At 44.2% G+C, this 12,232-nt stretch overlaps 1 protein-coding gene across 7 annotated transcripts in view; it reads right to left on the reverse strand.

Moving 5' to 3' along the window:
- The window catches only part of Nod1 (nucleotide binding oligomerization domain containing 1), a 46,084-nt gene that overhangs the window by 21,714 nt on the left and 12,138 nt on the right, over positions 1 to 12,232 (reverse strand). For 6 of the 7 annotated variants that reach the window (XM_023709944.1, XM_023709942.1, XM_023709941.1 and 3 more), the window contains exons 2-4: positions 11,876 to 12,036; positions 2,999 to 3,299; positions 1,800 to 1,974 (exon numbers count right to left, since the gene is read on the reverse strand). In XM_023709944.1, the coding sequence (XP_023565712.1) occupies positions 1,800 to 1,974; positions 2,999 to 3,199 (376 nt within the window). In that variant the 5' untranslated portion in view covers positions 3,200 to 3,299; positions 11,876 to 12,036. Of the gene's footprint in view, positions 1 to 1,799; positions 1,975 to 2,998; positions 3,300 to 3,816; positions 3,963 to 11,875; positions 12,037 to 12,232 lie in introns of those variants that run through there. The other variant, XM_004626518.2, reaches the window with a different exon arrangement.

A 12,232-nucleotide genomic window follows, 5' to 3' on the forward strand; every position in this document is an offset into this window, starting at 1 on the left:
GCTCTGGCACCTCTCTGTGTGACTTCAGGTTAGGCCACTAGAGAGCAATGGACTTCAGCTGGGATCTGCGCCTGAGACCCGTCGGCCTTGTTCCCATTGAACTCTAGCCAAAGACTGAGCCCACCACACTGGAGGGCCAGGCTGGATGGCCCGGCGGCCCCTGCCCATCCCCATGGTCCAGGCCAGAGAGCACCACCCAGTACTGTGGAAAGTCGTATGAAGAAACAAAGGACTTTAACCTTTGTTTTGTCTATAACACTGACTGCTCTTGAAACAATGGGAACCATAGTCTAGACAGGTGGTAAAACTGTTGCAGGTGTTACTCTGGTTTCCTTATGAGCCACACCTCAACAAAAGCACCATGACACCTCAGCTTGTCCATGTGGGGTGCAAGCTATAGGGTGACCCCTAAGTGGCCACCGAGGGCAAAAATGCTTTACCATGCTCCCGAGGGTCGTGGGCCCCAGTACACCTGAGTGACAAAAATAAAATTTGCACCAGGAGGCAGGTGATTCTCCTCGCAAAAGACATTTGCAAGCATTTCTTTAAAATGCTTTTGAACTTTAAAATTATATCAGTTAGTGAATAACTGGACACCTGGACACCTTTTCCAAACTATCTAAAACCCTTCCTCATCAACTTAGTTGAATTTGGTGATCTTTAAAATTTGTAAAGTGCATTGTACTTTATTTGCAGCTTTACTGAAACATAAATTACATACTGCAGAGTTCACTCTGGTTGCAGAACAGGAGCGAGCCTTAGCAACTTCACCGAGTTGTGTGCCTATTGCAGTCCACTCCTAGGACATCTCCATCAGCCTCCCAAAGCCTTCAGATATCTATCCACCACCCATCCCAGCCTCAGCTTCAGACTTTGGGCAACTATTAGACTGCTTGCTTTCTTCAAAATTTGCTCTTTTTGGACATTTTGTGTAAGTGGATTTTACTACAGATAGGTTGTCTTTTGTATATAAATTACACTGAAAGGCTAGTGAACAGCCAGATAAAGGGACCAGGGGAGAAGTCCTTTGAAAGACCCACTCACCATGGAGAATATTTTCCTTTTCTTGGTGGGAGAAGGAAACAAAAATTTGGGGGGGAAAAATTAAATGCAGGTACCAGAGTTCAATCCCTGGCATGCCGTGCAGGCCCTGCCCCCTGGGGCGCACTGAGACTGTGACTGAGACTGGGCATGGTGGTGCGTGCCTGTAATACCCGCACTTAGGAGTGAGGCCCTATAGACCCTGTACTAAATACATTTTTTTAAAAAAGAACTGTGTCACCTTGGTTAGCTTGGGTTCCATCCAAGGGGTCAGTAAAGCACACTCTGGGTGTGCCTGAAGGGATCACAGGGGGAGGGCCCTGGGACCTATGTGTATGTGGTCCTCGGCCTTTCCTTTCTGATACTGTTCCCCTCCTCTGATGCAAAAGTAAGAGGTACAGAAGAGGTCAGAATAGTGTCTGTTCCCACATTACCTGGAGGCCTGCCTAAGCTAGGCAAGGGGGCTGGGGCTGGGGCTCAAGTCTCCAAGCTACTGCCTCACACAAAGCTTGGGGTTCCATCCCCGGCACTGCACAGTAGCAAGCAGATGAGCTACATGTGGCCAGGCAGGTGAGTCAGCCTGGCTGCACTTAGGCAACGGGAGCCAGGTCTTCTTTTCTAGAATCCAAATAGCACATAGGCCTGCTTCACGAGGTAGGACCAGGAGCTGGTCATGGTGGCCCACGGATCAAAGCAGTTCCAAACCCCAGAGCCTTGCTTGCACCAGTGCCCACAGTCCTGCTGGGGCTGGCTTGTACCTGGGTCAGTGTTGACAATAGTTTTGCACTGAATGAGCTGTGAAGAAGAAAAGCCGATTTCCAACAGCCATGGCCTGAGGTCCACGTAAGCATCTGCAAGCTGCTGCAGCACGTAGAGGAAGAATTCAGACACCTCCTCACCCTTGCTCTGAACCAGATCCAGGATTTTTCGGACCTGTTTGTGGCACAAACATAAGGACATGAGCTGTTAGAAGGGGTGGACGCAGCCCAGGGCTCCAAGCTCTTAGTGTAGCCAGCTTGACCATTTGCCCTGCCAGAGTGAGAATGCAGATGTTGGAGGCCTAGAATCTGCCAACGTGACCTTCTTAGTAAGAAACAAAACCACAGAGCTCTACAAAACCAGCAGGCTTCCATGAGCCCCCAGACAAAAAGGTCAGTGCACAATGAGACCTGTGTCCACCCACGGAATTCTCTTTTTCAGCCAGGACTGAGAATGGAGGGCAGCAAGGCATCCCTCAGGCAGAATGAGATGGGGCTTCCAGGACCCCGGCAAGACGGAACAGACCCCCACATACAGTCTATGTTAAGAACAGCCTTGTTATTAAAACTGCACCAAAAATTGAGAGGAGACCAAGCAGCTCTGGTCCCTGTGAGCCCTGGCAGCGTCACACTGCACACAAGTTTGTCACTCCACTCCCCAAGGACTCGCGGGATCCTTTTTTTTTTTTTTTCCAGCAGACCCGCCAAGCTGAGGTGAAACCTAGAGCTGCCAGACTTCCCAGGGGAGCACAGACAGCTCTTCAGTGGGGATGCTCTTGGGATGAAGTTATTGTGAACTCCAACGCAGCCCCATCCTCAGTCTTGAAGCAATGTGAGCAGCCCTCGGTGTGAATGGACGTGACTGCGAGTGTTCTGTGATCATTGCTTCTTTGGGAACAATGCAGCAACGAGAGCTGTGTGGGAATAATTTGCTTCAACTGCATGCGTGCACCCATGCATGCACCCCCAGGCAAGCACACACCCCTAGACACACCTGCACTCACTCCCAGGCACGCACTCACCCCCAGGCACACATGCACTCACCCCCAAGTACGCACTCATCCCCAGGCATGCACGCATGCACCCCCAGGCACTCACACATACGTACTTGTCAAGCCCTCAGTATGAAATCTTCCCCAAACCCTTCCTTCAGGCCAGCAGGGAGAGGCTGCTTCTGGCTCTGAGTCCTGCCTCAGTACCTTGTCAGGTTGGGTGGGGCAGGCATACACGATCTCCGCGTCCTCTGCTGAGAAATAGTCATTCTTCAGCAAATTGTCCACTAAACACTGAATGTTGCGGATGTGCGTGACTAGAAGTTCCCGGTTGACCTTCAACAATCTAATACAGGAGTGAGACTCGGATGGGTCACCTTCCATCTCACGATGGCCCTGCTTTTCCATAGCTCAGGTAGCAAGCAGCTGCTTCCCCCAAATTCATCTTCGGCTGCATGTGTCTTCCTGGCAGAAGAACCATCAGGCTCCAGCGCCCTCTTCTCAGTCCCTGAAGAGACACACATCAGCTAAGCAAAAGCAGTGGAAAGCTCTCTCCTACTCTCACCAGTGATGTTGGGGTTTCTCTACTTAGAGCTGGAGGGAGCCACACAAGACTGTTATCTGAGATGCACTGGGGGGGCTCATAATTCAATTATATCTACTTACAGGTCTTTACATCATTAGGGTGGGTGACCAGATAGAGCCAACAATTTTGCTTAGCGAAATTAATCATTCCTATTTTCACAAACAAAAATGTGCCTTGCTCTTACACTGTGTTGAGATGGGAAGATGTGTTATTTTACTAAGCTCAAAGGGGACTGGAGGTTTCAGCATGCTCAAGGGAAGAATTCAGTGAGCCCAGAACCAAGAGCTGAGAACTGAGGTGTTGTTCGATCAGAAGGTTTAGGCACAGAACGGCCCGAGAAGAGCAACAGCCAGCACTGAGGCAGCCAGGGCCAAGGTGCATAAGGGCAGTGATGTCTCCGTCATGACCACCCTTTCTGGGCTGAGCCACAGCTCCGCACCTGAGCCCGGCTACTGTGGCAGCTTCCACAAAGTCTGTTCTGCACAGCACTTCAGAGAAGGCAGGAGAAGCAATGCCATATACGGAGTAAGGGACAGAGGGAGCTGGCATGAGTTTTCAGGGCTCCCTGACCAGCAGAGGCGTCTGTCTCCTGGGAACCCGCATGCACCTGCTCAGGATGGAAGACAGTCAAGCTATTTTGGTATTAAAAGGACCCTTCTGCTCACCAGAGTTATCTCGTAATTGTACCAGTCTGATTTCTTGTAGCAGTGAAAACAAAACTAAGATCCTTTAGCTACACTTTTAGTCAACCTTGCGCTTGCAGAATGAATCATCTTGGAGGTAGAAAAGCCTTGAGCTGGCTACTTATTTCTCTGTCTAAGTAAGACACTGTACACATTTTCAGAGAGATGCTTTAAACTTTGTGGTTGTTGAGATGAAAATACTTGGGGACTTCTGAACACTCTCAGCGTCATTAATTTATGTTAATGTTTGTTACTGTGTAACATAACAGTGCCATTTATGTCACGTTAGCATTGAAGTTGGGTGGTTCTCGAAGTTCTCTCCACCGAGCTGCATGGTATTTTCTGCTCTGCCTACTTCATCTATCAAATTCTAAGCCTATATAGAGATTCCCAGCTGGATCCCACACGATAACTTTCCTTCGATAGCCTGAGTGAGCAAAGTGACAGTTCAACAGAACATTCTAAAGGAAGGAAGGGTAAGTAAGAGCTACGTAATGAAGAGAATTTAAAGGTGTGGAACGATTAGTTATGATGTCACTAGAAGCGTGCTAGCTTACCAGATGGGAAAGGAACCCTTTCTACTGGTGTCACGTCACTCACATAGCCCAGGATGGCTGCACACTCCCCCAGTCCTCCTGCCTCAGCCTCCTGGGATGGCAGACATGTGCTACTTACCACTTATTAACCTTTGCCTTCAATTGAAAATTTAAGATTCTACTAGCTTAAGTAACACTTTGTGTCATCATTGGGAATAGAAAACAACTCACGATAAATAGGAAAGTGACACAAAAATAAATGCACCAGAAAAAAATAATGTAAGTGTGGTGCAGCTGGTGGTACTGCCCAGAAAGACTTTGTGTTTTAGGCCTGTTTTTTGGGGTGTTTTTTTTTTTTTTTTTTGTGTGTGTGTGTGTGTGTGTGTGTAAGCATCTGGGATATAATATAGACACAGTAGCACAGAACTGAGGTCAGAAGATCGTCAGAAGTCTGAGAGAAAAGTATGAAGGCAGTCATTTTCTCACGTAGTGAGTTGGAGGTTTTTAATGTCACCCTGCCCTCTTTTGGAGGATGGGAGTAAGGCTGCACAGCTTGCTTCATCTGTCTCCCATGAGGGCCCCTTTCTGTCTCTGTGCCTGTGACCTCCACAAAGATAGGAGCTTATCTTCCTGGATTTTTCTGTAATAACTACCGATTCTCCTTCTCTCCAAAGGTGAGAACTTGAGGAAACCTCCCGATTTCTGCCCGCCTGGCCAGGCAGTGTGCTTGGGTCACTGGGCAGCTGGCAGGCGGTGTTTGTAATTTCCAGGGTCCAGGTTTGGAATTTGACCAGCTGTGCACTTAGCTCATTTCAGCAGACACTCAGTGACTTTGGATGTCAAACCGAATGCTGCTCTGGCAGACAGAACCTAAGCGTAGACTGCATCCATTCCCTGGAGAGTTCCTGGACATCTGGCCATAAACACCAGGGTGCCAGGTGCTCCTTGTCCCGAGAGGAGCCTGGCTGTCTTCATCAGATAGAGGGTTGGTCCTGTGGGGAAAGGAGAAAGGGAAGAATAAAGGAAAAGGGGAGAAGAAAGGGAAAGGGAAGGCGAGGCAAGGTTAGGGCCAAGCCAGGATACTGAAAGCTGGGTCTGCCTTATGGGGTTTGGTTTTCTCAGCAGTAGGGTAGAGCAGTGAGGACCAGTGATGAGGAGATGGGACAGGAGGCAGCTCCAAGAAACAGTCAAGCCAAGTGACCAGAGTTGCCCAGGAGGGCTTTGAAGTTGTGATTCTCCTGCCTCAGCCACTAGAACAGTAGTGGCAAACTGGTAGCAAGCATGACAAAGCAGACATGCAGAGCCCTCTCTGTTGGCATGTGAACCAAGAGTACAAGTTTTTTCTAAACTAAAACCTCAGAATTCAGGTTGAATAGCAGTGTTGGTGCTTTGTGATAAATATCATAAGCAGCTTTTGGATAGCAGTTTGGGCAGCCGGTCTCTAAAAGATTCCCTATCGCTGCTCCAGGGTAAGTAGCAGGAATTACAGATGTGTGCCACTCCATCCAGTTCTCTGTGGCCTTCTGATCTGCCCTGAGAAGCTTAATTCTTAAAGTAAAAGAATTCCAGGAGCAATCCTCAACTCCAGGATTATTGTGGAAATTGGTGCTCAGGGGCCACTCTCTGATTTGAGTTTCTACAGTAAGTAAAACACTTCAGAATTCTGAAGAGAAGATTCAGGAAATCTGCCCGGACAGTAGCAAAGCAGGGGCTGGGGGAAGACAGTCAATGAAAGCAGAAAAGAAGTATAGGAAAAAGTGATTCTATAAGATGATAGAGCAGCATTATTTAGTTGAAATAAAATAAAAGCCTCCTAGTCATTTAAAATCGTCCAGTAGCCACATTAATAAAACTAAAAACAAATGAAATTAATTTTAATAATTTATTTCATTTAGCTCAATATGTTCAAGATATTATTTCAATGTCTTAAATATAATTTTTTTTTCGGAACCAAGGATTGAACTCAGGCCCTTGTGCTTGCCAGGGAAGCGCTTATTCTACTGAGCCATCTCCCTGGCCCAAATATAAAATTATTAAAGATGTATTTTACACGTATTTTATACTAAGCCCTTGAAATCTGGCTGTTTTGTTGAGCACATTTCCACTTGGACATGGCCAGCACTCAGTAGCCACATATCAAATACAATTCTGCAGTTTGGGTGCTTAGGTTCAAATGTGCTCTGGGTGAGGTCGGAAGGACCTCTGTGCTCCTGGTAGGAGTGCGAACTGGTGGAACATCTGGAAAGGAAAACCGTTTGATAGCACATGTCTGCAGCCTGTGAAAAGTGTCAAATCAGTAACTTCCCCTTCTAGAAACCAGCCTTTTGGAAAGAATGGGAGGCTCTGACACCAGGGAGCTCAGAGTCTGTAGCTTCCACCATGGGCCATGAATAGATCAGCAGAGTAGTACAGTCACACAATAGTGTACCAATCACAATAGACGTGAATGAGACACAAATACAACACAAGTGCAATAAACCACAGATATTGGGCTGAGAGAAACCAGACACACACAAAAATGAAACACAGTATATGATTCCATGCATAGGTTTCTGAAAATCAGATCTAAAACTTGAGTCCATGGTTCCATGGGGCAGGGAATAGATGGGAATGAAGGAAATATTGGCTGCAAAGAGGAACAGGGAAAGTTCTAGAAACATAAATGATCTAAATCTTGAGTGGAGTAATATCTATGTTTATGTTTATATCTATATCTATATCTATTTCTATATCTATCTATCATATGTGTGTATCTACAATCAGATCTTATCCTTGGGTTCTGCATCCTTAGATTCAACTAAATATGGATCCAAAATATTTGGAAAAAAGTCTGAGCATGTATAAATTTTCTTATTACTCTCTAAACAATGCAGTATAACTATTTGCATAGCATTTATATTGTATCAGAAATTATAAGTAATCTAGAGATGATTTAAATAAAACATCTCAGTTACTTTTCACTCACTGGTGGGACAAAATGCCCAACACCCAAAATTAAGGAAGCAAAGGTTGACTTAGCTCACAGTTAGTCGAGGTTTCAGTCCATACTCAGCTGGCACCCAGGTAGCAGAATGGCACATGGCATAGAGAAGGTGTTCATGGTGGCAGCAAAGGGCACAGAGCAACAGGAGGGGCAGAAGCTCCTGTGCCTACTTAGCCTCACTCCCCTCCTTAATTGTAATGCAGATCACCCACCTCAGGGCCAGGGTGTAGCACTCACACCTGCAATACCAGCATCAGATCAAGAATCAATCACAAACTCCAGGGCTGGCCGAATAGCTCAATGGATTAAAGCACCCGCAAGCAGGCGCAGGGGCCTGCTGTGCCAGCCCCACCCCCAGGGCACGCTGGGACGGCAACTGAAACTGGGTGTGGTGGTGCGCTCTTGAGAGGCTGTAAACAGGTGGATCACTATGATTCAGATCTAGAAGTGAGGCCCTGATCACCCTGTACACCTTTCCCTAAAATACAAAAACAAAAACAAAAACAACAATGAAAAAAAACCTCCAGAAGCTACCCCATGACTGCATGAAGCTTTGGGGTAACAACTAGAAGCAAACCACAACATAAAGTATACACAAGGGCATACATAGATTACTATACCATTTTATAACAGAAATTTAAGTCAGACACTGTCTAAAAGATGTACAAAGAGTGGTACAGGGCTACAGGATAAATCCTGAGAGTACCTGGCTGACCTTATCAGATACAAAAGTTACATTTCTTGTTATATAGGTCTTGCTATATCTTGGTCTTAACCATCCAGCAGAAAAGTATGAAAATGAGGTATATAAAGTAAATCCATATTAATACGATGAGCTATAAAAGGCTCAAGTCAATAACTTCTGAGGTTAACCCACTAATATTATAGGCTGCTAGACAGTGTTAGATTGTTTAGTTGAATTCAAACACCTACAGTATTTAGATGCCAATAGAATATTCACCTCTGACAGGACAAAAAAAAATTTAAATTTAAATTTAAATTTAAAAAAAAGATACAAAGGAAAGATCATTTTGTATTTATATATACAAAATAGTTAGGATAAATTTACAGCTACTTTTGCTTAACTTAATGAGAAGAAAGAGGTGTACTAACAGTGTTTGGACAGAATATCCTGTCTGCTTCTTGTACTATGGATAACCACTAAGAAGATAACAATGTACAGCATATTGACTATCAAAACTATCCTATTAATCAGCTGTGAAACTGTCTCATTCACATTTATTTCTCAATAAAAAAATATATTAAAAAAATACACAGAAATTTAAGCCTTCAGTGATTTGGTATCCACAGGAGGTTCTAGAGCCCATGGACACTGAATGTTGTGGTTTGTGTCTACTTGTCCCCTAAGGCCTCATGCAGTCACTGGGGCAGGTTCCTAGAGGTTGTGCTTAATTCATGATCCAATGCTGGGATTATGAGTGTGAGTGCTACACCTGTCCTGAGGCAGACAGCCTAAATACAAAATAAGGGAGAGAGGTTCGCTGGCTGCTCTAGCCACTGCCCCTTCTGTTTGACCTTTTGTTCTTTGTTGTTTTTTCCATCACCATGAACTGCTGCTCTCAGCCATGTGCCGCTCTGCCTTAGAGCCAGCCGAGTATGGACTGAAACCTTCACAAACTGTGAGCTAAGTAAATCTCTCCTTCCTTAATTTAGGGTGTCAGGTATTGTGTTCCAGCAACAAGGGAAAAGTAACTATGACACCGAAGGAGCAGTTCACAAATATACACATCCATAGACATATGTTTTCTCAAGCCATCAACCTGTATATTTAAAATCTATAAATGTGATATGAGTTAGAATTCAGTGAAGTTGATTTGTTAGAAGCAGAAGCAAAGACAAACTCAGATAAAATCTGAGCCTTTGTTGCTAGAATACACTAAAGTAAATATGAAATAGAAATTTTCAAGTAGAAGGAAAGTGATCTCAAGACAAACATAAAATGATGAGCAAGAGAAAGTCCTAGTACGTGGACACATATAAAAGTATATTGACCAAACAAAGCAATATTAACCATCTAAAACATGTGTTGAACTAACATGCATGACAGCAAGGTGGGGGGAAGTCTTGGAGTTAATGTCTCTGTTCTAGCAAAGCATGTGTGGGTAGCAGGCAAATGTGTGACTTTAAACTTCAGGGTTGTAGGGGAGGGAAGAAGGATCTCCTATTTTGCCCTGGCTGGCCGGGAACTCACAGTTATCTTGCTTCCACCTCCCATATAGCTGGGATTATTAGCCCACATCACCATGCCCATCTAAAAGTATTGCTTTATGTTAATAATTCAAAAATTTCAGGTTTTAATCTCTAAGATGAGGACTAAGGAATAGTGAAGGAATGCAAAAATAACAGGAAGAGAAAATGGAATAATAAATATTATTTCTGAAAGAAGGCCGACAGAAAAATAGGAAAGAGGTGAAATAGAAACAAAAGAGCCAATAGGTATACCCCAAAATATATGTTTTAAAATTAAATATAAATGGACTAAATATACAGGTGTATTTAGACTTGACAGGAAAAACTGCATGCTGCTTAAAAAGTGTGTAGGGTAATCCTGATTTAGCAGCTTGATTGAATTAAAGAGCGTAGGTTAGCGAGGCATTTTTGGGTGCATCTGGCTGGGTCATGGGGGCGACCTTGGGTGCTCCGTGCAGCCTCTGGCCCCATCCTCTCTGGAGTGGCTTCCCAGCTGTCATGAGTGAAGCAGCTTTGTCCTGTCCAACCCTTCGGCCATCATGCTCCTTGCTTGGAACCCAAGGATCGTGGGCTGCACCCTCTAAGACCAGGAGCCAACTGTACTTCTCCTCCTTTACACTGTAATGTACGATGTGTGATATGTCTCAGCAATGAAGACTGACTAGTATGAAGACCTGCCTTAAATAAGGTGACAACTCAGCTAATTCATTCAACATTGAAATACAGGAAAGGTATACTATACACTAAAAGAAAACTGGCGGGGTTATATTGAAGTTAAGGTAGAATGTTTAAATGATACCAGAGGTAGAGGGATATTGCATGATGACGGGTTAATCGGATCTCTAGAATACTTTAAAATGCTTCATTTGTATGTGCCCACAACACAGCTTCACAATATATAAAGCAGGAATTGATACAGGTGAAATAGACAAATCCACAGACATAGTGAAGGACTTGAAGAATGGATAGACCAAACATCCAGAAAACCCAAAAGCACATGAGAACACGGAGGATCTTGACAGTTAAGGCGAACAGTTAAAGTTAATGTGAATTCAGCGGCGTTTACAAAGCACCACACTCAGCAGCAGCCCAGTGCTGCGTCGGAAGTGCACATGAAGTGTTTGTCAAATTGGCCATCATCTGCACTAACCTGCGAATTCCTCACCCATTTCAGGGGGCTGAAATCAAGACTGACTACACTGGAATCAAACTTGAAGTCAATAATAGAAAAGGTATCTTTAAAAAAAAAAGTCCCCAAATTGCACCAGAGATAGCTCAGTGGCATAAGGGCCTCCTGCCTAGCAAAGTCCAGAGTTTGATCTCTGGTACAAAAAAAAAAAAAAAAAAAAAAAAAAAAAATTCACAGGACAAAAAACCCTAAAAATGGAAATTAACAATATTTTGAATTCTATGATAAGGAAAATAATACAACATATCAAAATTTTCATAATAAAGTCATAGAAATGTATAGCCTTATGTATATTAGCAAACAAAAATAAGAATTAAATATTGCTTTTATCATCTTAAATTTATTACTAACAATAGATGTTTACTCCTTTTCATAAATATCTTCTGAAAAGGCTTTTACAGTACATGTGAAATTTTAGACACAGACAGTATTCCTATACTTCCTACGCATTACATATGTGGTCATATAAATACTCATACTGAGAAAAAAGACCAGGAGGAAATCCACATCAATTGTGATTATTGAGCTACAGGATTACACAGATGATTTCTATTACTTTGCTTTGGGGGCATATTTTAAATCCCCTGAAATAAGACAATGGCAACATAAATGAGGCGAATTTGGACCCTGGATTGGAGGAGGTCTGTACCAGCCAGAAGGCTGGGACGGCAAGAGCAGCCCAAGGCGGAGCAGGGCTTTGCTGCTGACCCGCCGTCAGCGTGACCACAGCTGCACACAGTGATGTCACCCAGACACATGGTTGTCCTAGAAGGGAGAACAACTGAGACCCGTGGGCGGAGGCGACTCTTTCTGTTTCTGTCCCCTAATCCTGGGGAGGTCCCAGGGAAACCACAGACATACACACATTCAACACCACTTTCTAACAAGGGACTCACCCAGGCTTTTGCCTTTCCTTTTCACTGTCCCACAGCACCCTGAAAAACATGCATTTCTCAAGCCTGCAGTGCCAAGAGAGAAAATGGATCCACAAAGATGTTCTCCAGGTGTCTTCTATGTTTTAGTGACTTTGCCCATATAGCTGGTCACTGTGGAAAATCTGTGAAGTGAAAGGAAAAAAAAAGCTTATAGGAAACAAATTAAGTTACCTGTCACTCTCAGGCCAGAGTCACTATTACATCTGGGTGTTTCCATTCAACTTTCACCTTTGTGCGTGTATGTGGGTACTGGCATTTTACACATTTGGCATCACCCCACATTTTTGTTGTGTTCTGACTATTAGCCTTTCTTTCTTT

The sequence above is a fragment of the Octodon degus genome, unplaced genomic scaffold (genome assembly GCF_000260255.1).
Source record: "Octodon degus isolate 3935 unplaced genomic scaffold, OctDeg1.0 scaffold00015, whole genome shotgun sequence".
Classification (NCBI taxonomy): domain Eukaryota; kingdom Metazoa; phylum Chordata; class Mammalia; order Rodentia; family Octodontidae; genus Octodon; species Octodon degus.